Genomic DNA, 23942 nt, shown 5'->3' on the forward strand with positions numbered 1-23942 from the left:
AACAGGAATAGATGAAAGCACAAATCGACGCAAACGTACAATCTGGAGACGTGAATCGCACAGTTGAAATTCCAGGATCCAATCCAACCCAACTCCTATGTAAGACGAAGCTCAGTGCAAAAGAAGAGGTATCATTCGCAAACATGGAAACCCTCAGCCCAACCCTTCCGCACCGCACCGCCATAATCAACAACAACAGAGCAGAGGCATCCCAAACACACACTCTAAAACGCCGTCCGTCATAAACCGTATTAACCAAGACCCCGCATTATGCATCATCAAACGTCAATGGTGCAGTACGCGCGCACTACATCTCGTCCGCGTCCTCGACGTCGCCGAGCTGGTCCTCCTCCTGACAGCTCCTCTCCACCTCATCAGCGATGAACTGCTCGTACTCCTCCAGGCTCTTCTGAATATGCAGCTTGAAGCGCACGATATCATCAAGCATGCGCTCAATTTCCGTGTGCAGTTCCTCGCGCAGGGTATTAGCCCGCAATTGCAATTGCTCATATCTGCGTGCGTTAGCTCCCGGTAAACTACTCCCCAGGGTTGGTGAATCACTTACTCGATGTTGACCGCCATCTCCCTCTGCACCATCAGCTGCACGCTCTCGCCGAGCCCGCTCCGCATTCTCCCCAGCTCCTTCTCCATCTTCTCAATCTGCGCGTCAGACGCCGTCTTTTGCGTGCTGGTAATCTCGCGCAGCTTCTCGAGCTCCTCTTCAGCCTGCGCGACGCGGTGCCCTAGTGCCTCGACCTCGGCCTGTTTGTCGTCGATGGCTTCCTTCACTTTGTCGAGCATGTCGTGGTTGCACATGTCGGCTTCGAGCGCTGAGTTGCGGCGCTCAGCGATATCCTTGCGAAGGCTGATGATATTTTGTTTGATGGTGCCTCGCACGTCCAAGTTCAGAAGGTGGTGTGGCGAGTACCCTGTACCACTGTCTGCGAGCAGACGGTCCGACGCTTCTCGCGCTGAGGAGCCCATCTGGCTACCGGAGAAGTTTGGCCCGTCGTTGATGGTGAGAACGAGCTCATATTCAAGGCCCTTCGCGTTCGCGGCAGTTGACGGGATCACGCCGATCTGGTAACCTAGGTTGTTGAATCGCTCAATGGTATGCTCTAGCTCGTCGAGTTTGCGGGATGCGGCGAGTTCCTTCTCTGCAACCCGCTTCTTGGACTCCTCGACACGAGCGGAGGCTGCTTGGAGAGACGTGTCAAGACGCTCCTTCTCAGAAGACATGCGATCGATGTCGGCGATAGTCATGCCGCGTCCATCGATAATGGCTTGCAATTCCTGTCGCTCTTCCTCTGACGCCTTCAGCTCGCCTTCAGTCTTTTCTATTTCTTGTTGAAGGAGAGTACTCCGATCCGTATACTTCTGAACGCGTTGGTCGAGAGAGTTGTTGTAGGCTTCAAACTTAGATCGATCGTCCTCAAGAGTCTTGATCTGGAGTGTCAGTTCTTGGATCCGGGGACCAGCCTCGGAGAGCTTGTCGATTTGATCCTGGAGCGCTTTGTGCTCTGCTTCCAGTAACTTGACCTCCTCGACATGCTGGGCGTTGGATTCGTCAAACTTGCGAGCCATGTTCTGTATGTGTGGTTCGATGATCTTCCGCTGGGCTTCCTCTTCGTCTCCTCCTTCCTCGACGTCCTCAGCAGAAAGCCATGTGGCGTATGCGTCGGACAAGAAATCGAAGATGATTCGGTCTCCTGAGACATCGTGGCCACTGGCAAAACACGCATCATCGTAGGAGCCTTGTTCATAGGCGTTGATCATCTTGGATAGCTGCATCATCCAGTGGAGCAGTCCCAGAAATGTGGGCCAATTGTTGCCGCCAACGGCTGCGAGTTGTGACTTCATGATAGACTTCTCATAAGGGTATCGCAGCTGTTTGAGCAGCACTGGCACTTCTGCGTCGATCGATTTTTGAAAGCGGTATGAAGGGTCGATGCGGTGGTAAAGCCATTGGAACATGCTGACAAAGTCTTTCTGTGTGGGCGAAGACATGCATTTTGGTGAAAGCACATGCTTAGACTCCATCTCAAAGTTATTAAGCGTGAGGTATTCCAGCAGCTCAGCGGCCAGCTGTTGCCGCGTGCTAGCATCCTTCAACCGGCGGGGATCGTTTGGAACGCCGGATGGTTGTGGTGCCGTCTGAAAGAACGATTGCTTAATGCCGCTCTGCCCAGGCACTTGAGAGGTTCGCGATTTGAAAACACTACTTCGTCTCTGTGATTCTTGCTGGAATTTGGGTGGGGGCGCAGGTGTCGCCTGGAAGATGGACGCGCCCGGCGCAAAACTCTTTCTGGCTCCAGTGCTGCTTGCGCCAAACATGTTACTTGTGGAATTGCGATGTGCCGAGTGGAGACCCTGCTCAGCGAGATTCGTTCCAGACGAGGAGCGCTGGAAAACGGGCTGGCTCGGGCGACCCGGCGCGAGCGACATTCGGGAGCCGGACTGCGATCGCGCGTGGTTTGCGGTGAAAGGCGCGCCCATCTGCTGCATTCCGTTGACAGAGCTTTGGCGCTTCATGGCGGACGAGGGCATGGGGATCGATGTGATGTTGTTGTTCATGGGCGCCAGAGTCTGCGCGCATTGTTAGAGAGAGAGCCGCATATTGCGCTGCAACAGGCGAACGCTCGGGGCCTTACCTGGCGGCGGACGGAGAAAAGGCCCGGATCATGGGCCATGGTACTTTGTGTCGCAACAGAGCCGTGGTTCAAAATGCGCAAAGCAGCTGGTATTCAAGCAAAAAGTATGCAGTGCGGTAGTGGTGCGGCGGTAGAAGGTGGCGGCGACAATGGTGTTGACTGGGCCAGGGTCTTGTTTGTTGTGGTGTCCCAATCCGTCCTAGAGCTGCCCAGCAACGGCAGCAGCCACCTGCACCCATGATTGGGCACACGAGCTGCGTTGTTGACATTGATGCCCAGCCACGTCGACTCTAGCCAGGATCACACTGCAAATTAACAATCACCGGAGACCGTGCTGCATAGGACACGGGTGACTCGACATAAGAAACGTGATCTTGAATTTTAGGTGACTCCCGGAAGCATCTCCGGTAGGAAAAGAAGAAGATACATAGAAGGCGGCAGATGGAATGCTGCAGCGTACTGCAAACGTGGGGTGAGAAATTATGCTCCAAGTCTCCTCTTCTTCCCCAGTCTCCCCGTTGCTCTCGAGGGTCTTCGCAGGGCATGCCTGCCTCCACCGTTTTCGTGACGCGCCAACATCCGCCTTTTCCTCCGACTGGGGGTATCGTGTGCAATGCTAGCAAAAAATATATATCCACAAGCTGGACAAACGCCCAACCATATCCGGCGTATCCACCAAAAGAATCGACAAGCGTCATTAAACTCGGTCCATTAGAATCCATCGTAAACGTGTACCCATCCTTGCATGCTACCCCGTGTTCGTCTTTAGTTTATGCCCTTGAACATGTCATCTGCTCCGAGGTCCGAGCTGACGCCAAAGCTCTTGAGGTCTGGTAACGCCGGGGGCGGCGGGCCCTTCTTCACGGGCGGTGATTTGGCCCCGTTGGCTTGGTAGTTTGTGGTGCTCTCTTTACCTTCCGGCAGCGAACCGATGATGAAGGAGCTCTGCCTCTTGTTCTTGCCGAACCAGCTGCCACTCTTCTTCCTGGACAGACTTGGCTGGCTGGCAATTGTAGCCGGTGAACCCGGTCGCTCCGACTTCAGGCTATCGTGTGACGAGAGCGGGCGCAGGCCCAGGAACTTGCGCACCGAGGACGGGCGCCTGCTCGAGGGGCTCGACGGCGACATGGTGCTGGCGCCATCGTTGGTAGCGGTCTGGTGGAGGTTCGGCTCTGCTGTCTCCGAGGATTCTTTGGCCGGAGGAGTCGCTTCGTGGTGCGGGAAGACGGCCGACTTGGGGGTCGGGTGCGACGAGAGAGGGCCCTTTCCCGGCGCAGGCTGGTGCGGCGTCTCTGGCGGCGTGTCGACGGGCGCGGGGATCGAGGTGCCCTCAGTGAGCGAGAAGTTAATGGGCGTGAGGGTGAGGGGCTGGTACTTCTTTGCGGCCATGGCGGATGGTAGCGGCAGGGGCGATCAATTGGCGTGGGCTCGAGGTAAAGAATGTGTGGTGGCTTGCAGCGGGCGCGGGCAAGCGTGGGACGGGGCCAGCACTGTCACGCCTGTGGGCTCAGGAGTTGAGTCGTGCGTTGCGATGTCCGGACGAGCAGGGCGCCAGATGTTCTTCGACCGTCGAGGCACAATTGCTGCGCCTTGTGGAACTCGAGTGGTCGCAACACGTCTCGGCGCGTGCAGTGAGGGCTAAAAGAATGTCGACGCCGCGTAGCAAAGGTCCGAGTGCGAAACGGTCTTGTTTCTTTTGCTCCTCGCGGACGCGGACGACATGCCAGTGCCGCAGCGCCGCAGGGACCCTGAGCCTGCGCGTGGCAACCGGGCTAGTTCTGGTCGCTGCGGGCCAATCGGGGCAGGCTCTGATTCAAGAACTGCCTAAACCGATCAAGCTCCCATCCGACGTCCTTCTGCTATCCTTACTGCTGGTCCGCTGACGGCAGTGACCACCATTGTTGGGCTGTTGAACCCTTCACGGCCTCTCTTCATGAGATACCCGTCGCACATGAGCACCGCGAACCGAGTGGAGACCTGTGAATAAGCAACGCTACGGAACTTCGCCCAGGCAGCTACCCCGGCACCCGGCAACAACAACAACTGAGCATATCCAAGCTCATAATCCTGAGCTATATACCGCGTGAAACAGAGGAGTGAATCAAGGACCACACAACCGACGCCAAAAACGTCATTTCAAAACTTGACCCAGCAACCGTGAGGAACCTTGGAACATAGGCCAGCACAATCCAACCGCTGAGAGTCAGCTCAGAGCTTCCGGTCGTACTCCAGAGCCTGACCATCATCAAATAGTTTGGGCGATATGGAAACCCACGCCAGTCACTGCACTATCACCAAGCTCACATACCTGGACTCTGTTTAGCATTGCCTTGTTGTGATGAGGACTGGGATTCGTACAGAACCAGGTCGACGAAGGAGAGAAGAGAACATACACTTAGACGTCCCTGGAAGCCTCACTGTGTAACCCCACGACGCTGGCCCATTCTCACTGCCATTCCTGTCTTCTTCTTCTTTCGGTTTGCCGCCACGTCCCACAATCTTTACCCAAGATGCACTCAAGGGCACCCTCAAAGCCCGTACAGTCAGCTCGTCCGGGCCGCCTTGGACCCGAGAACGCATAGCACCTGCAGCCTGGATCGAAACAGATTGTTCCTTCAGGGTATCCTTGTGGGACTGGGAACGTCTGCGGCTTTAGCGGTCGTGTTAGGCGTGTAGGAACAACGACAAAGGATGCTGTCGCCTTGTTGATAGACGAAGTCAGTACCGTAGTCCCGGGAATACTGTGAGATATCCATGGAGCAGGTGGAGGCAGAGGTGGTTGCACCGGAGCTGGCTGCGGTTGCCATGGTGCAGGTACTGGTGCAGGTGCAGGGCCAACTTGTCCTTTCACCCACGTCTTCTCCATGTATCTCTTGGTGCAAGTCTCGAATACCAAATCCACACCAAGGGGACACGATAGAGTCGGCTCACCCACCCAGCCTCCTGGCACCAAGTATGTGGCCTCGTCACATTGGCCTCCTAATTGGCAGGACGAATCTCTACAAAAGGGATTGCCCCCTCTGTTTCCGATTACGTACATGTTCACACCACCGTGTGCAAACGGGCAATAGTAGGGGTTCTGGGGACCCAGACCCCTATCGCAGTCGATGATGCTGGAGTCGTACCAGAGCTTATTCTCGCGCCGATCCATGTAATACTCTGCCTGAAGAATTCCGGCAGGGGCTCTGGTGTAGTAAGGAACATCTCGATATTTGAGGACGATGCCGCCGTCTTTGTGCCAAATCATCTGGTGGATATGCTCGCCACGGGCAGGGACACGTGTGAAGGCATCGTTGCGCTCTGGTCCTCCGGGGGGCACAACCCAAAAGTAAAGGTCGTAGTCGCAGTGGTTCTTCCAGATCACGGTGTTGGCTGCGTCTGTACTTTGAGTCTGGAGCAAAAGCAGTAGGATACTGAGGAAGAACAAAAAGCGGAACGTGGCGATACCGAAAGATTGAGCCATGTTTGTAAACAGAAGGGCCGTGACAGCAGGAATCAGGTACGAATTCTGGACAGGTAGATGTTGCTTTCCCTCAGAGATCCATGCTGGTACGAAGTTGCGATGTCGCGCAAGTCACTCGCAAGCAACGTATTCTGTGCGCCAGGGGATAAAAAGCTTGAGGAGGCGGGTATGGGATGGAGGGTAAGTAAAAAGCGAGGGGCAGGTGTACGGAACAGAGCTCATCCATCAGGGAAATGGTCGCCTGCTGTCTGTTATTCCGGCATGCAAACTGGGCGGCTTTTCGGGGTGCCACGGTAACACTCACTTGAACCCCGCTGGTGATAAAAGTCCCGCAGATCTACTTCCAACGTCTCGAAAGTGAGAGCCTATCACAAGGAGAAACCATCGCATCCGAGTAACAGGCATGAAGACACTGCGTGTTATGCATGATGTTGAGCAAGTGGCCGCAAAAGAGGCTCGTTAGGGGGAGGCTGTTCCCCAGTGGAATCGATCCGCAACGATTTGAGAAGAGCGTCACTGGAATCCTACAGAACTGACACCTTGCAAGCCTCCCATCACTGACAGCCGCAGCTACAGATCTTGACCTGTGGGATCACAAAATCTACCACCACAGCGGTATAATGGCGGACAGACCGCGCAAACCAAGCGTCGTTCAATGGCTGCTGCACCGTCAGAACAAAGGCGGTCACTCCGCCATGGTGAAGTGGGAGAACAACCTTGGGAATGGTAACCAGCCCGCATACAAGACGAGAAATAATCGAATTGTGCTCATTCGACGAAGTGGACAGCTCCAGCAGCGGTGGAAGGAAGACACGACCCGCAAACTTCTCAACAAGTTCGAAAGCACAGCCCGCACGTCTCTCAACAGATCCACTTAGTCGAAGTACAAACATCTAAAGGTGGCCTCAAGTCCTTTGCAAATAAACCAATCGTACGGATCCGAATACTGAATGCTGTATTGACTTGAAGGAGGCGGTCCTGTTTTCTAATCTCTTCCTATCGGACTCACAGGCGTCACTGCGAAGACTGAACGGAAAGGATATTCAAGAGAGCATCAGGTTTTTTTTGTGTTTTTGATTTGCCGGTGTGGCAAAGTCTGTATTACAAATGGGGCATCTATTGTACCGCATGTTGTGCGGCGGGTATCAAGGAGAACAATTTGGAAAGAAAGCAAAGGCAGAGACGAGAGCCGTAATCATGACCGTAATCGAACAGTGCCATCTGCAACGCCGTCGTCCATGCAATGAAATGATAAGAAATCAGTTGGAAGAACGAAACAATGAGAACAATCTGTACCGTAGAACGAACATCCTTCAAGCTCCATACTGCTCATCCAAGTGGTACCAGATTGAACAATTGGGTACAACCTTCCCGTGCAGTGCTTGCTCTGGGGCAGAACGAACTCTCACATCGTGCCGTGGTGGCCCACCCACAATCTAAGCGACTGGGACCCGAGACTTGTCGCCGCCCTTCTCGATCCACCCAGGCTCCACGATTTCGTCTAGGCGCGCGTACATGAGCTTGTAGGCGGTACGAATAGTACCGTCGGAGACATCCACAACCGCGCCAATCTCTTTGGGGCTCTTCGGGCTGCCCATGAGATGCGAAACGAGGAAAAGGACAGCTCCCGTGATTGACAGAGGAGATCGACCAGCAGCTACACCGAGTTGGTTGACCTTGTTGGCGCAGTCTTTCGCAATCATCTCCAGTTTCCCGATATGCAACCTTGAACAGGCTCGGCCAATAAGCTCGGAGGCCGTAGTGGCTTTGGTGAGGTTGAAGTTGCCAGCGTTGATCACAGCACCACTGCCAGCTGCCTTGGGGCCGTCTTGCTCCTTCTTCTTCTTGTTGATGTAGGCCTCAAGGATCTTGAAGGTTCGGCCAATCTCCTTCTTGGAGACGCGGGTGAGCTTATAGATTTCACGGAACGAGCGTCCGTAGCCATGCTGACGACACGCGATGAAGATGCAACCGGCGATGACGGCGTCCTGCGATTTGCCCTTGAACAGCTTTCCGTCGTCCGTCATCTTGTAGAGCAGCTTGGCAGACTCAGCAATCACCTTGTTCATGGAGTGTTGCTCACAGAGATGACCGATGGAGGCATAGGCGGAGGACAGAGACTTGTTGGTCTTGTTGTCGTTGGACTTGTTCTGGGCGCGGGAGAGTTCACGATGTTTGTTGCTTGCATCGCCGTATGCAATCTCGGTGTGCAGCTGGGAGCCATGAAGCAGAGGGTTGGCTGCGTCTCCAATACGCGAGGGGTCATCGTTGCCTTGGTCATCGTTGGAGAAGGTGCGCCACTCAGAGCGGAAGTCAAGGTTCCGCTCTGACAGGACCCGGCCACAGTCTCCGCACACCGTGTCACCGCGGGAGAAGTTCTCGACTAGGTTCGGCGGGACCTCGCGACAGTCGGGGCAAATGAGGAGTACGTTGAGATCTTGACGCCACTCCTCCTGCTTCGGAGCGGACGTTGTCTCTTCCCAGACTTCGCCAGGCGACAGCTGGCGGCCGTCGGGCGCGAACGCGGGGACGCTGAGTGACATGATGGTATTGAAGCACGGTCGGTCTTTGTATTGTCTATCTGAGGAGCACAAAGTACCCGGTTCACGGCACGACCTTCCTGTACGAGCGAGCGAGCGAGCGAGCGGCTGCTATAGCGTTCGGCGGTAGGGACGGAGTTGAGTGTGTGTTCACTCAGAGCTGCGATGGGTCGTTGTGGCAAGAGTTACAGAGAGAGAGGGTGTGAGGCAGAAGGAGCGGGATTATGATCAGGCAGGCGCGGTTTGCTAGCCAAGACAAGATGGCCCGTGCGTCCCAGGACGGCCGCTCTTTCCCTGAGAAAACGCTACAGCCGACGGATCACAACTCTACAGCTCAGCTTGCACCCCCAATCCGCCATCATGCTTGCGCAATCCATCAGGGCTTCGGTGCGTGCGACCAGCAATCCAATTGAGGACCTCTACTGACCCAATGCAGCGCCAGACGCTCGCCCGCGTCGCCCGCCAGCAACCTGCCTTGATCGCTCGCCGCACCTTCATCGCCCCGACGGCTGTCCGACAAGGTACATCATCCCTAGCAGCATGCGAAAGGGCTTTACTAATGCCATTGGCGCCTTTTAGCCGATCTTGTCCAGGACCTGTACCTCCGCGAGCTCAAGAACTACAAGGTTCCTCAGGTCAAGGCATCCGACGCCGACGGCCACGTCCAGAAGTTCGCCCTCCCCAAGGCCCCGCCATCCCCCGAAGAGAGCGACCTCGCAAACGACTTGAAGGCGTACGAGACGCAGCAGGTGGAGCTCGAGGGCTCGTCTTCATCGGAATCGGGCGCGGCACCAGTTGAGGAGGACTGGTTCGAGGAGGAGGCAGAGGAGGCGCCTGCTGCTGCCCATTAAAGCACTGGCGAGTAGGATACAACGTGTACAAAATAATCGGGTGTCTCATTATCGGGCAACATAGCTGCATCCAGAAAGTGCCGACTAAGCATTCCACGTCCTGATTACACCCAGGTGCCAATCTGGGCCGCACCATATCACGTGATTTCCTATATTTCCTGGTAACCGCGTTCTAATCCCAAAGTCTCCCCTGTAACATCTGCCATTCCGTCGAATATGCTCGCATGACCAGGGCTGTAAGCATCCAGTAGCGAGCTCACATGTACTTATACGCCATGTCCAGCCCACACCTGGGCATGATGGTTTCATTGTTTGCCACTGCTGCTAAGAATAGAAACTACTTCGGAGGTTATGCATGCAGCTATCAATTGACTGTGCACATGGACATGCAAGAGCATACATTGTTGGCAGCAATCGCCATCGTTATGTTGGAGCGAGTTACGCAATACGTCGCCCTGAGAAGTCTTTTGCTACTGGCTATCCCAGCGTTGACTCCTGCTCAAATCATGCAGCCGGAAGTCCGGTGCTCTGGGTTGACGACCACCAGCCGGTCACGACTCACGGGTAGATCGGTTGCAGAAATACTTCATGAAATTGCGCTACTCGCATGCGAGACCCACGCCGAGCCCCAGCACCCGCTGCTGCAGGAGAGGCTGTGATGCACTACATTTCTGTCCACATGGCTTAGGAATGGCGTTTTGTGTCGCCATCACAAGCCGCGCTAGAGAGCAGCCCATGGCCACGGCAATAACAGTCGACGGTGGAGGAAGACGCGCTGTGCACTGTGCATGCTCCGTAGCAGCTCTGCAGTGCGTCATGAAGCTTACTTATACTTGGATCATCAAGACCGGTTCTCAAACACGTTCGAAATTAACTGGGCGACGAGGCCGGCACCGGGCGCTCTCCACCATCCAGGCTTTAAGTCCGCTAAAGGCGAAAGAGGTTCTGCATATCGCACGACCCACGTTCTCTTTATGTGAAGCGTGGTCCTGATGTCACACGCTGCGCCCCTGTGCGAATGCAGCACGCAGGCGGCAGCAGGCCGGAAGGCCGCGCATGATTGCATCTGGATATGGATGGCAAAATGCCCCGAAGCATGCAGATTCGCGGCAGGAGCGCAACCTGAATCTTGATCGCCGCGAGGCGAAGCCATCCGAGATCAAACCTGCTCGCCATCCCTGCTAGCTCGCGGCGGTGCCATTACATGGCCCAATTTACCGAAATCAGCATCAACGGTCCATCGCGGAGGGTCCGCAGCATTCAGTGCTTGCAGACGGCGTCTCCATCCACAGCTCCTGTCGGTCGCTACCTCACTGCCCACCACACTCGTTGCCCCAGCGCGTTCCCCTTCTCTCGTTCCGCCGCAACACCCGCCCATTTCCGCTCTGAAGCCTCCGTCTGCCTCGCCGCCCCGCTGACATCTTCACCCCAGCCTCTTGCACCGCACAGAGACGGCTAACGAACGTACTATCCTGAACCCGCCTATGTTGAGCCACTCGCTGGGAAATATGAGCCCTTAGAAAGCTCCGCACCAACACCACGAGCGAGCTCGTGGGGAAGCGAGTCCGGGCCATCGTCCTGATTCACCAACATGCACGCTGTTGCCTCCGTCCAGCGCGGCCACGATTTGCTCTCCAACGCGCTTCGAGGCCGCAACCGGGCTGTTTCAGAAGCCCTGCCTCCTCCGTCCGAACGCCCGCGTGAGCAGCCGCAGCTGCCCAAAGCCGCCAGTTACACCTACTTTCCGCGCGTCAAAGACCTGGATGACCCGCACCTCTTGGAATTGAAGGGGACGATATCAGAAGAAGAACTGAAGACGGGCGTCAGCCCAGATGAGTCGTACACATCGTCGGATGGTTCGAGCCCCGACGAGGAGGGGCTACCCGAGGAGCGAATGCCAGAAATGCCGCAGCTGAGGCCCCGTAATTCACGCCGGTCGTCGATATTCCTGTCTTTTTCTAGCAAAAGCCGCGAGCCCTCCCGAGAGCGCAAAGCCGACCGCACCCGCAGCGACAGCTTAAAGCGATCAGAGAGCTCGAATGCCATATCGCCAGTCCGCGGGCTGACGCGCCTGCGGCGGAAGAGCTTTGTCGGTTCGAGGTCCTCCTCGCCCACCAAGGAGACTGGTAGTCCCAAGAAAGACGACGACTCGCGCAAGAATTCGCTGAGTGTCGAGGCAAACAAGCGGAAGGGCTTGGAAGTAAATGCCAGCATTCCAGAGGAGTCCAGATCAACGCAGGAGGCGAGCGATAGCCCCACGACACACAAGAGCCGTTTTCTTACCAAGAAAAACAAACGACTCAGTGGCATCTTCACTCCGTCGTCCACGGATCCCGTTCCACAGCCTGCAAACGCAAACGAACCGCCCGTTCCTTCGTTCCCGAAATCATTCTCCACTGACAAGCTACCTTCCTATGTCAGATCGCCAACCAGTCCGACCCACATTCCTCCGCTACCGCAGAGCATCGCTCCAGACAAGATCAAAGGTCCCAAGACGGAGCCACGTAAGAAGGACGAGCTCTGGACGGTGTTCCGGACGCTCGAGGGGGACCTCCGCAAGTTCCAACACAAGTCCATTGCCTTCAAGGCCAATGTCCTGCGCACTGGGCTGCTGCCGTTCCTCCGAGCCTACGCCGTCCACCCCTCAAACCACAAACTTCGTCCGGAAGATCTGGACCGACGCGCCAACATTTTGAATGGTTGGTGGACAGCGCTTTTGGAGCTCCTCTCGGGGCGCAACAACCAATCCATATCTGGAACCGACCGTCCTGCCATATTGGAGGGCATTTCTGGAATCATGGAAAGACCAGAATGGAGACTTTCACCGTCGCCATTCTGTGCCCTTGCCGACCGGGTCGAGACTGCGTCTACAACTACTACAAAATCTGCGGGGTCGGCTTCATCGTCGTCCTCTGATTTTCTCACGGAATCAGTTTACCACAACGTTCGCAACATCTTCACGCAAAATCTACTTGCGCAGATGGCCTTTGTGATCGAGAAGATGGCACTTCGAAACGCAGCTGCTAGCTTGGTGACTTTCTGTGGGAAGACATGCGCATATGCGTTTTGCTTCTGCCCTGGAATTGCTGATATCTTGGTACGTCTCTGGACGCCTGCTCATGATGCGATGAAGCGGGTCATGGAAGAGTCGGGCATCACAAGACTGGATAGGCTCGACGACGTCTCAGAGCACATTGTTTCCGCCTTCCCTCCAACGCTCCATTCGTTAAAATTTAAGTCCTTGGCCACCACGGCCCGGTCCCTACGTCGTTCGGCAATTATGCCGCTTGGGACTGCCAGTTTAGATTGGTACGGTGCCTGGGTCAAACGCTGGTCGGGTGCCGAGAGTGACCTATTTTACGTCTTCGTGAAGCACTACCACATACTCGTCTCTGAGTTTCTCCCGAAGACATCAACAAGCGTACAGCGTCTCTGCGCTCCGGGTATGATCATGGTTCATAGTCAAATCCTGGTGAACTTGGATGCAACAATCAACCGTTTTGCCGCTCCGCAGCAGACCGAGGAACCCACGAACAGTACATCTTCCATCACCTTCGATGATGTTCTAGCGGATCCAGATGCTTCTGCCTCGACTGTGCCTATCCCTCCAGCGAACGCCACTCGACAAATGGCCGAAAATCGTATCATTATGCTGATACGCGATTTTCTCTCCGAGCGGAATTCTCACATTACTTCCGCTAGACAGATCTTTGCGGAGGGTTTCAGCTGCCTGCTGAAGGCAGCGGCTCGGAGAGTCTCCGTCTATGATAATAACGCCTGCTATAGGCTTTGTGACTTTTTGGAAGAGGCGTTTGTAATCTTGGCACGATACGAACAGATGCTGGATGAGCGTCACTCAGTGCTAGACTGGCCATTCTGGATGTCGGTCTGCAAACTGATGGCCTCAAGTCACAATACCGCAACCGAGATCAAGCTCTTCTCTTTCCTATACAGTACTTGGTCGGTCCTGGTTTTGGACGAACGTCGCAAGGAAAGCCTTTGCCTTCAATTCCTACTCGAGTCGGAATTCTTTGAGAGTAGATTCAACCACTGGTGTCCGATGGTTCGTTCTTACTATATGCGGATATTGTGTTGGAGGGTCGCCCGCTTCGATGGGGGGGATGGAGCGTTGGAGTTGTGAGTAATTTCGTCCATGTTCCCTGCCCTACTAATCATTGGAATAGAACTATTATGAAAACTTTGAGCGACCGACTGCGCTCAGTATGGTCTCACTATCTGTGGCTTCGCGAGCAAGCAGAGAATAAGCGGATTCTTCCCCCGTCTACACAAGCTTGCAATCCCGCACCCGGTCGTCGTTTTCTCATCATACGTAATGATAATCCTATTGTCACCAATACTCAGCCATTCCTCTCGTTCGACGGTGTCATGCAGTCGCCATCGTCAAGACGAGCTTCGCCTTCCTCGAAATCCACACCCGAGCGTCCTTTATCGTCCGCTTCGGTCGACTCTCAGGATTTCCCAGACGAAGCCGCACCGAAAGGGCGATGGAACATCCTCCGCAGTTTCATAGGTGGTGCGCCGAAACAGTCGACAAAATCAAAGAGCAGCGACGCACTTAAAAAGGAAAAGGAAAACACTAAACCGATTGGCCCTGCGGCGCCGAATAGCGAACTTGATCCTGTGCCGGATATCAAAGAAGCGCCTGTCACCGCATATTCCCACCCGGTACCCGCCCACCGTAGCTACAGCTTCCGTTTCTCCTTGGAGTGGGTAGACAAACGATTTGGTACCTATCAGAACATGCGCCTCAGTCCACCGCGTCTACCATTACCTGCGCAGGTGCTCCTCCAGGAGAAAGGAATCAATATCAATCCAGTCTTAAGTGCACAACCAACTGGGCCTGCGGCTACGTCCAGTACCTATGCTGGGCGTGCACTTGCTGAATGGACGTTTGTTTCACACGAATGCCAGAACTTCTTCGATCGTCGGAAGAACGAAGGAGTCCCTTCGAACAGACAAGTTGAAACACCCACTCTCGCTGTAGAAGCTTTCAGACGCCCCGGGTGAACGTTATCTTTTGTCTTTTCATCTGCATAGCTCGATTGCTGTTGCTGTTTAGCGCCTTTTTTCCTGCACCAAACTCTGTACAAGCATCGACATGGTACATGCAACTTCTACATAATCGTCTCTGGCTTTCCCCAGCAGGACTGGAACCATGTCTTGTTCCACGATTTCTTTCTCGTCTCTGTTTTGCATACGGAGCTCAAGCGCATACTGGATTGTTGAGCTCCTAAGGCGTTCTTGTCTGTGTTCCGCGTGCGCCGCACCCACGCATCGTGTTGGAGTATCTATGTATGTGTCCTTCTTTCGTCTGGGAAGGACATTTGGGAGCATATATAATCCCAGGGAATGAGGCTTTGGCGAAGTCGGACAGGAAGGCTCTGTTCGATCTTCCGCGCAGGACCATAAAGGCGAATGTATAAATCATGGGAATTTATGTTGAATGAATAGCCGGGATGGCCGTTATTCCATCGCGCGTTTGCAATCTCTCCTTGCCGCCTCGCACTTGTGATGTTCGAAGTTCAATGTTGATGGTTTTGGTACAGCTTCCAAGACAGCCGCCGAATGGCGCTAACCAATTGCCAAGGTACTGTATAAACGATCCTACTCGACTCTATCGGTAGTGCTTCTCGAAGCGGTTGCTTCCACCGCCTCGGTAACCGTATTGTACACAATGGATCCCCAGTCGTCCTGGTTCGGTGCACGAAGAACGACAACACGGCATCGTTTCCACGAGTCTATGAGTGTCATCAGATGTCGTTCGACATGCCTCCTGTCTCTATCCGGTGTATCGCTAGGTATTGTCTGTAAGTACAGGGGATCAATGGCGTCAGCGCACGCACCTCCAAACCTCGAAGATATGATTTGTGTACAACCGTTCCTGTTCCTACGACACACAGTGTCGTTATTTCCGCCACGGGTGGCTGCAGGCACGTACGCGAATCGGCTTTGGCGGTCCACCGGTCATGGGCATTGCACAACCGCAACACCATGTCATGAAAAGTGCCTACGTACACGTTTGGGGACTAAGCGCGATTATGAAGGAATACTACACGAGCTGGCGAGAAAGCACACGAAGGATTCAGCTGGCTTATCTCATCTTTCTTGTTCCGTCACCACCGTTGATGCAGAGGCCAGTCAGATAGGGTTATGATTTATGCGAGGCCGGCGCACGTTCCCCTCCCGCTGACAGTCGCCGAGCGCACCGTATGTGGACGCGCTGAGTTATTTAGCACTCCATGAGCCACACCATGCACCATTTACCTCAACCGTAACACCTGTGGCACTCGCTGTTGACAATGGATGAAAACCAGCTGCGTCAGCTCGAACGTCAGCACAAGTTACGTGTCAAGACTGGCTGCGAGACCTGCAGGTACGTAGGGAACTCCTCAACCCTTCAGTACAGTGAAGTAGTGACCTGTCTTTAGAGCTCGTCGTGTCAAATGCGATGAAACTAAGCCAGAGTGCCTGCGCTGCACCAAAACCGGTCGCAAGTGCGAGGGCTACAAACATGTTCAGACAGCACGGCACGGCTCGCCTTCAGCTGCTGCCTCGTTCCGAAATTCGTCATTCCTGGTTGTTCCTCAGCAACCTCCGTCACCCAATGTACCCAAAACTCCTACCCGAAGTCTTTCACCAGATGCCATGGAGAATCGCTCTTTTCTCTACTTCCAAGCCCACACGCTTCCAAAGTGGACAGAATTCTTCGACTCGGATCTATGGAGTCAAAAAATCATGCAGCTGAGCCATGTTGAACCGGCTATCAAGCATGGCATCCTCGCGTTGAGCACTATGCATGAACGTTTCGAAAGCACATCGCCAATTTTCACCAGTAAATCAAATGATTTTGCGTTTGTGCAATACATGCAAGCGGTAAAACATTCCAACGAACTACTCAGGGCGCATAGCCAAGGCAGGGTTGACGTTGAGAAAGTTTTGATTGCATGTATAATCTTCACCTGCTACGAGAATCTAGCGGGCAACTACAGAGCTGCAAATATGCATCTGCGTAATGGGCTGCTTATTCTCAACCAACACAAGCGTGGGGTTGCCCCAGAGGTCCGAACTGCTGCGCAAGAATCCATCGGCAATGTGCTGTACCGCTTCGATCTACAGGCCATGACTTTCTCGGACAATACTTCACCTTACGACTATGGTTTTGACAATCCCCCAGACTGTCCACAGATACCGGAGATGTACACAAGAAATTCGGATGCAAGGAACGACCTTGTAGGTCTGATGAGGTGTATGATGTGGGTGTCTGGAATTGCCAACATCAACCTGAACGCAACAGACAACCCTATTTGGCTCCGATTATATTCACAAGTCGTCACCTTCTTTGACCCATGGGAACGGGCTTTCGACTTGTATCAAAACAATCTGCCACCACACGAGCAGGGCGACCCGAAAGTGTACGCTGGAAATACTCTGCTGAAAATGTCTTTCATTATGACGCGTATCATCATGGCCGCAGGGACTGGTATGAGGACAGAGATGGCCTGGGACATGTTCAAAGACTCATTCAAGACGATCGTCGATTTGGCAGAAACATTACCTACCCTGACAGCAAGTGTACCGCCAGTTTCGCCGCAGACCTCGACACCGCCGTCTCGAACCGAGACACCACAGCCGCCATCATCGAAGCACCGTTCCATTGCACCAAACCCTGCTGTACCTTCCGTTCCGTCACCTACTGGCCCTGCAACCACGACCTACTTCTCCTCACCCTCGCCAACTAGACAGCCTACAGGGAGCCCGTCCGAGTTTACCCTACCGTCCACATCCAAGAGAAAACCTCCATCATTTTCTCCATCATTCGAACTTTCGCCGATCGTGCCACTTTTCGTAACAGCCTGTCGTTGTCGCGACCCAATTCTTCGCCGCCGCGCTGTAGCAATCCTGATGAATTGCCGCCGACGCGAAGGCGTTTGGGACTCGTTTGGCGCCGCTATGGTCGCACTTCATTGCATCAAGCTAGAGGAAGGCATGGACCTCGCTGTGGATCCGGGGGCCGACAACTGGCTCCCGCTTACAAACAAATGCAGAGACAGCAGCCAGGTCCAGGAGAGCAAGCGTGTGCAAGACGTCTTTGTCAACGTCAACATGGCCGACCGCCAGATAGGCGTCAACTACATGATGTGCAACGGCGTGCCCGTCGAAAAGTACGTCAAGTTCTGACGCGGTCTACGCACTTGGCGGTATTCTTGCCGTCGGGACCCTTTCCCTTTGGCCTTCTTGTAGTTGCATAGCGCACGTGCATGTCATCACTGGTTCCTCTTGGCTGGGCTCTATCGCTCAATACATCATTTCAGCTTGCTGTATTGCTATCTATTCGAAATGTACGTTTCGTCATGCATGGAGACCAACCCCGATCCTAGTTGTTGTACACCCTATCAGCGTACATGGACGTGCCGCATCCGACGGACCGTACCAAGCCTCCAAGCTTTCGTGTTGCAGCTACGAGTCATGTCCACGAAGTGATTGCCCCGCTAGACAACATCAGCGGATTATTCTTCCGTTAGGATTGTCCTGTCGGCGTAGCTGGAATGTTTGCCCCTGCAAGTTAAAATACCGCGTTCGGTTTGCGATGTCCTTCACCTACGACCCTTACTTTAGCGTGATTTGGAGTGTGGAAGACGGGGAGTAGGAGTGTATCGGAAGAGTGGCGTGCAGTCGTCGGGGATTGTCAACTACTATGGGGCAACAGAAGAGATTGTAAGAGAGACGTCGACGACGACGACTCGAAATGTCTTTCTTTCGTCTAAAAAAGGAAAGAGAGTTTATCTAGACGGGTGTATGCTCGCATTCGCATACCCTCGACGGCCAATCGTCTCTTGGTCCCCTTCAAACAATGACGGTGACAGTCGGATGCTTTTCAGCAGTGGACGCTCCGACCATCAAGAACGATTACGAATTATGTGACCGTCGGCATGATGTCAAAACCGTCACCGCACTCACGCCATCCTCCCAGCTCCTGAGCGCGGATCAATGGAAGTCTTGAAGCCAGGAAGTTAGTCTAGCAGCATTCCACGCGATACTTTTTCTTTCCCACAAGACGTTACGCCCTGTCCGCGGGAAGGAGGCTCGGAACCCCCAGGAACGGAGACATAACTATGCTGTTTACACGAACACATCTACGCTAGGTATTCTATAAGTTTTCATTCACAAGCATGGCAGTGACTGACCCATCCAGACCGGAAATACAAATAAGCCGCGACGCAGCTACACACGCTTGAAGCCTCCCATATTCCTCGTGAGCATGTGCCATTCCAGTAAACACACGCATCCACCCATCAACCATTCGCTACACCGAATGCGACTCGTAGGGCTATCCGCATCTACCACCAGCCTAAACTGCCAGTAGAAAGACCAGCATACGTCCTCGAGCACCCGCACGCACCCACGCCCACCCACGCCCATCCACTCTCGTCCTTCACCCTCACACCTACGCCACCCACCTCTCCATCCCAAAACCTCACACCACCCACGGTAAAACCAAGCTCGACCCACCACAAGCTTCTCACCGCAAACATACGCCGTGCTCGCAGGGAACCGCATCCTGCGGATTGCGCCCCACGCACAGGGTAGGAAGTGGGTCCGCCTAGCCACGGTGGTGTGTAGGACGTTTGGGGCAGAAAATGTCGCGCGAATATACGGGGCTAGGGGTGTGATTAGAGGGGCCACAGAGGTCTGTGGGAGGGCTCATTGGTGTAGTGACTGGCACGTGGGGACTTTTGTTCCTAGTCGCAAGACATCATTTTGAGAGAGTTTTATTTTAGGGGGCTTGAAACCGATAGGGAAGCACTGTCAACATGTCGTGTAGAGCTGATCGGTGATGGTGGGAGATGCAGGATTCAAGATCGGTTAAACTCATGCTAAAATTATGACTCGGCTGATGTGCATGCACGTGAGCTGTGCAAGGAGGGTATAGCTTGTGTTACATACAAACATGATATTTGTTATTCTCGGATCAGCATAAGCAAGCAAGTATATTAGGCAAGGCCACAAACGAGCCTACCAGCGAGACTACTTGCCAACGCCCCCAAATACGCTCCAGAACAGTTATTCTACCGAACAACCCCTCCCTCTCCTCACCGCCCTACTCGTCTATCTCCCCCCTTAAAAACGCAGTAACCTTTGGCGCCCAAACCACCTGCCTCTTATACACCGTCATCTCAGGCACGTTCCCCCTCCCCAGCCCCTCAATCGCCTCCGCCAGCGCCTCCCCACTCCCCTCCGCCCGCACCTGCTCTATCGGATACGTATACGTTTTGAACGCAAATACCAACGCTCCCGTCCCCGGCAGCCGGTGCAGCGTTTGCCTCTCGCACCGCAGCACCGTCCTGCTGAGGTCCACCTCCTCCTGTGCATCGGCCTCTGTGAGTTCGTCGTCGGAGTGGATGTGCGTTCCGCTGGTCACGAAGAGGTCGGGCCGTGTGTTGATGGTCCAATTGTGCCGCTTGACGATGCGGCCGACGGGGAGGGCGGCGAAGAAGCGGTCCATTGACTTTTGTAGTTTTGTGGCGTAGCCTGGGACGGGCGTGTGGATGGCGGCAAGGGAGAGGCCGAGCTTGGAGCGCGTGGAGAAGCCTGAGGGGAAGCAGGTTATGAAGCCTTCGAGGTGGTATTTTGTGCCTTCAGAGGGGGGGGGATCGGAGTCGGTGGCAGGGATGGGCAGGAGGAATAGGAAATCGGTGTCGACGTTTGAGCCGAGGAGGGAGAGGGCTTGCTCCGTGTCTGTGATATTTTGTGGGAGGGTGAGGTTGGTGATGGTATTGAGGAGGCCGCTAGGTGTGCGGGTGTATACGGTGGGAAAGCGGGAAGGGAGATATTCCAGCATCCAGGTGTAGAACTCAAGAACTGCTGGGCCAACGACTGGACGATGCGCAAGCACATCGTGTTGATTCTCACGAATCAGGTCTGAGCGAAGCTTGATGCGCGACTCATAGGTGTTGTCCATGGCTACTAAGTCAGACATGGTTGTGTTCTCGAGCGCTGAGAGCTGTTTAGTAGTTTAGAAGAACTAAGGACGGCGTGCATAGGTACCCATAGTGAGGTGATACTTTGGCTTGAAAGTTCGGAGCTGAATGGGTTGCTCCGATTCCAATTGCAGACTATGCAGAGGTTCGATGCTGTTGTATGCATCTTCGGAATATTCTGGCTGCTGCTTTGTGCGAGGCGCGAATGGTTGTGAAGTAGACTGTGGAACATGTCACTTCGGCGCCTTCCGAGAGAATGAATGGTCGTCGGATTATCAAAATACCTTTGCTTGAGGTCTTCTCAGAACCCACCGGGCTGCAAAGGCAGAAACACCGAGTAGCAATAGCAACCAGGCGAAAGGGCTCTGGGTCATGTCTGGCTGTATCATGACGACAATGGATGTTGGTACGGAGTCCGCACGAGTGCACAAGCTGTTGCGCCAGCTGTACAGCGTCCTTGTAAGTACCTATGCTTCGTTCATCGACTCATCGAGATGGCGACTAGGGCGTGTATAGCGTAATTTTTTTGAGAGGAGTGCTGGTGATCGGGCATTTGTTTTCCTGATTCGGCCAAGCGGCGCTTAGCTGCGGGGAAGGCAACATATGGGGCACGCTCATACAATGGACTTTGAGTAAGGTACCGCAAGTCATGCTTCGGAGTCCGATGGAGTGATATGAACATGTATGGTTTGTTTCATTGTACTCTTGTTGAGCGTTATGATGTATTCAACGGTAAGCAATGGAAAGGCAGCATCTATGACGAGAAGCCCAGGTACTCAGCATTGATGCATTTGTCTAACAGTTGTCCCATACGAGTGAGGTTCTTACTCATATTGCATTAGTACGGCGGTCCGTTGTTCCTCTTGCTCCTCTGCCGCTCTGATATCTGTGTCGCGCCCAGAAAATCAAACAGTGTACACAGCTTCGCTTGATGGGCGGTCCTGGGGTTGATCGTGTCCTGCGTCATTGCACGAAACGACCGCAGGTCAGTTGGAAGGTTGTAAGCTCGTAGGACTCTGTCCACCGAAGATGCTTCACATATGTCAGCGTTCAACTGGCGATCGGGATACAGCATGCGTACGGTCCATGGCCCTCACTTCATCGACAGTCTTGGGAATTCTGAACTCGGGAGGGAACTTCGCATCGTGGCACATTTTGGGCTGCAGCTGGCAGTATCGCGCTCCAGGCCGGATCTGGCTATTGACGAATTGTACCATCAGATTGGTTCTGAACGCGTTAGTTCCGTCGATAATTTCGCTATGTGCCCATCTCACCTGCGTACCAGCTCATCGATATACTGCTCAGGGCCGCTCATCATAGTTTCTGGTTCGAAGCCTGGAGGATACGAGCTTCTTTGGTTGCGAGATCCGAACGTCCCTTTGCCTATGGGCGAGCCCAGTGCAGACAAATAGTCGGGTACCTCCATGCCCAGCCTGGAATCGAAGGGCGCACTCATAACGCGGGGATCTCGCGGATTTATTTCTACGAATGGAGATCCCGACGTCGCGCGATGCAGTTGTTCGTCCATTGGGATGTGCATTGGGGGCCGAGGCAGACTGGACATTGGCGGAGGACGAGGTCGGAATGGAAGCCTCGATTGTTCAAAGACACCGTAGTCGAAAGTCATTTGTATAAGAAGCTGGGGAGTGATAGGTAAAGACTGATTGCCTCGCAAAAAGCGAGGTGGTGACAATGTGTGGTGTCAGGGTTGCAGTGCAGAGACTGCAGAGTTTAGGGCATAAAGGGAACGAAATGCAGGATCTTGATAATACGTTGGCACTTGTTCGCACATATGCGATGGCATTGACCAGTTGGCCTTGGTTGAGTGTCCATGTCCGTGCTGATTCGGCGTTACCCCTTGAGTCAATTGAGTGGCTAGCAAGATCAGGCCAGAGCACAGAGCGGTGAGTTCTTCATGGGCTGCAGCACCGGAAAGGATGTGTACGACGATGAAGCAAACAATCGAGGGAAGGTGCCCCATATGTGCCGCCTATCAGACGTTGCATTCATGTTTATAGTGCAGAGCATCCGTACACTTTTGTCAAACTTCTTCAGCAGAAAGGAAATTCTGAAGAGCACGCGGGCGTTTGCACGAGCATGGTGGTTGTTGTGGGGTCATGTTGACAGATTTGCCAACAGACGGCAGAGAATCAGACTCGTGAGGTGCAGATTATGAGCACGCATGGATCAGATCGCGATATTCATTGCGCGAAGACTGGTAGCTGTTTCGAAATGGCTTGCGTGAGCATCCTGTGACCAGTGGCATCGTTGAAACGCTCACTACGGAGACGGTACGGTATCAACCATGCCAATACATATGACGCGTCCGGTACAGCACAACATGTCCGATAGCAAACAGCTCCAGAAGTCTGCGTGCAAGGCTGGACAGCGCCGATTGGACCGTGTCCACGTTCTCTGCTGTCGGTCCTGTTGGCTTCGCGCAAGCAGGCCGCGCAATACCCAACAATGTAACCTCCAGCGGCAACTCACAGACCCAATCAGTCCGTTGAGTCCGAGCTCAACGAAGTCTTGTTTGCAGCATCGTGCGTCTCCTCTTGTATGTTGCGCCATCGTGTGTCTTGGGGACTCGATTGGAAAGCACTACTCGTGGGACTCTCAGGCTCGCGCCGTCGAGCGAGACTGAACTTGCGCCTGTGTCCGCTGGGTCGCTCGGTTAGGCTCGGAGCTCGAGGACGGGCTTTGCCGCGCGCGCGGCCGCCGACGAACGGAATCTCATACGTGACGGAGCGGACAATGTACAAGACGAGGTCGTAGACAACGAGAAAGGCCCACGGCCCGAGCGTGACGACACCCAAAAGGAACTGCCATGCAGAGCCGTTAGAATAACAATAGCTACGATGGAAGAGTTGGCGCCTCACAAACAATCGCTTGAGCCATGTCTCCACCGACGCATACTCGTCAGGGAGCAAGGAGAGCAGGCCCATGGCAGGACGGGGCGCGCGAGAGCAGAAGGCAGGACGCCCGACTCAGCGAGAGAACGAACGCGACTGCAGAGCGAGGATGCAGAACAACGTCACCGCGCAGGCAGTCTCAGAGAGTCGCAAAGAGCCAAGCCAGCGAAGGCATCAACGAGTGCGAGCTTTGGTGCAATGTTGTTGAGGAAATTCGCGGAACGCGGAACGGCGACAGGAGCATCCCACGCCGTCCTTATCGATAGCCCCCTACACTGTGGCTGGTGCGGCAGCGTACCCGCAACGCCCGTTCGCATACCGGGGTTGTGTTTACTACACCATTAGCTACATAGGTCACAGGGTGTCCCGTCGGCACCACGACCAACACAGCCGTCATGGCGGCCTGGCGAGGTGTGGCTGGACTCCTAAGAGCTCACCGAACACAACAGTCCTGCGTCATCCCACCATCAGCCCCAATCACTACCCAGGGCCGCAGGAAGACGGCCACGCTGAGAGCACGCGCTT

General features: G+C 54.3%; 10 protein-coding genes across 10 annotated transcripts; 3 read left to right on the forward strand and 7 right to left on the reverse strand.

The window, feature by feature from the left end:
• Positions 1 to 156: 156 nt before the first annotated feature.
• On the reverse strand, positions 157 to 2873 carry CC84DRAFT_1194430 (uncharacterized protein). Its single transcript, XM_018181346.1, has 3 exons — positions 2652 to 2873; positions 566 to 2586; positions 157 to 512 (listed from the first exon to the last, which is right to left on the reverse strand). The coding sequence occupies exons 1-3, from the start codon at positions 2688 to 2690 to the stop codon at positions 308 to 310; spliced, it is 2265 nt and encodes a 754-aa protein (XP_018038474.1). The 5' UTR covers positions 2691 to 2873; the 3' UTR covers positions 157 to 307.
• Positions 2874 to 3416: 543 nt separating this feature from the next.
• CC84DRAFT_1214644 (uncharacterized protein) lies at positions 3417 to 4040 on the reverse strand (the record flags this gene model as incomplete). The annotated part of the gene is made up of 1 exon (XM_018182654.1): positions 3417 to 4040. The coding sequence occupies one exon, from the start codon at positions 4038 to 4040 to the stop codon at positions 3417 to 3419; it is 624 nt and encodes a 207-aa protein (XP_018038475.1).
• Positions 4041 to 5266: 1226 nt separating this feature from the next.
• Positions 5267 to 6114, reverse strand: CC84DRAFT_1214645 (uncharacterized protein; the record flags this gene model as incomplete). The annotated part of the gene is made up of 2 exons (XM_018182655.1): positions 5267 to 5468; positions 5690 to 6114. The coding sequence occupies 2 exons, from the start codon at positions 6112 to 6114 to the stop codon at positions 5267 to 5269; spliced, it is 627 nt and encodes a 208-aa protein (XP_018038476.1).
• A 1164-nt stretch (positions 6115 to 7278) lies between these two features.
• On the reverse strand, positions 7279 to 9123 carry CC84DRAFT_537097 (transcription initiation factor-like protein iib). The gene has a single exon (XM_018186664.1). It carries the CDS (start codon positions 8655 to 8657, stop codon positions 7551 to 7553), a length of 1107 nt encoding a protein of 368 aa, XP_018038477.1. The 5' UTR covers positions 8658 to 9123; the 3' UTR covers positions 7279 to 7550.
• Positions 9015 to 9505, forward strand: CC84DRAFT_1173663 (uncharacterized protein; the record flags this gene model as incomplete). Its single annotated transcript, XM_018180050.1, has 3 exons — positions 9015 to 9041; positions 9091 to 9175; positions 9234 to 9505. The coding sequence occupies 3 exons, from the start codon at positions 9015 to 9017 to the stop codon at positions 9503 to 9505; spliced, it is 384 nt and encodes a 127-aa protein (XP_018038478.1).
• Positions 9506 to 11096: 1591 nt separating this feature from the next.
• On the forward strand, positions 11097 to 14533 carry CC84DRAFT_1085260 (DUF1765-domain-containing protein; the record flags this gene model as incomplete). The annotated part of the gene is made up of 2 exons (XM_018174095.1): positions 11097 to 13642; positions 13690 to 14533. The coding sequence occupies 2 exons, from the start codon at positions 11097 to 11099 to the stop codon at positions 14531 to 14533; spliced, it is 3390 nt and encodes a 1129-aa protein (XP_018038479.1).
• Positions 14534 to 15825: 1292 nt separating this feature from the next.
• CC84DRAFT_1214649 (uncharacterized protein) lies at positions 15826 to 17704 on the forward strand (the record flags this gene model as incomplete). The annotated part of the gene is made up of 2 exons (XM_018182656.1): positions 15826 to 15899; positions 15955 to 17704. 2 exons carry the CDS (start codon positions 15826 to 15828, stop codon positions 17702 to 17704), a joined length of 1824 nt encoding a protein of 607 aa, XP_018038480.1.
• A 1927-nt stretch (positions 17705 to 19631) lies between these two features.
• CC84DRAFT_1114332 (uncharacterized protein) lies at positions 19632 to 21115 on the reverse strand (the record flags this gene model as incomplete). The annotated part of the gene is made up of 3 exons (XM_018175393.1): positions 20790 to 21115; positions 20573 to 20726; positions 19632 to 20521 (listed from the first exon to the last, which is right to left on the reverse strand). Coding segments are annotated over exons 1-3 (1149 nt in total), but the record flags the coding sequence as incomplete, so codon positions are not given.
• Positions 21116 to 21343: 228 nt separating this feature from the next.
• Positions 21344 to 21961, reverse strand: CC84DRAFT_1214651 (uncharacterized protein; the record flags this gene model as incomplete). Its single annotated transcript, XM_018182657.1, has 3 exons — positions 21344 to 21537; positions 21587 to 21732; positions 21780 to 21961. The coding sequence occupies 3 exons, from the start codon at positions 21959 to 21961 to the stop codon at positions 21344 to 21346; spliced, it is 522 nt and encodes a 173-aa protein (XP_018038482.1).
• A 1042-nt stretch (positions 21962 to 23003) lies between these two features.
• Positions 23004 to 23450, reverse strand: CC84DRAFT_1214652 (uncharacterized protein; the record flags this gene model as incomplete). The annotated part of the gene is made up of 2 exons (XM_018182658.1): positions 23004 to 23327; positions 23385 to 23450. 2 exons carry the CDS (start codon positions 23448 to 23450, stop codon positions 23004 to 23006), a joined length of 390 nt encoding a protein of 129 aa, XP_018038483.1.
• Between the last annotated feature and the right edge of the window lie 492 nt (positions 23451 to 23942).

Source organism: Paraphaeosphaeria sporulosa (assembly GCF_001642045.1).
Source record: "Paraphaeosphaeria sporulosa strain AP3s5-JAC2a unplaced genomic scaffold CC84scaffold_3, whole genome shotgun sequence".
Classification (NCBI taxonomy): domain Eukaryota; kingdom Fungi; phylum Ascomycota; class Dothideomycetes; order Pleosporales; family Didymosphaeriaceae; genus Paraphaeosphaeria; species Paraphaeosphaeria sporulosa.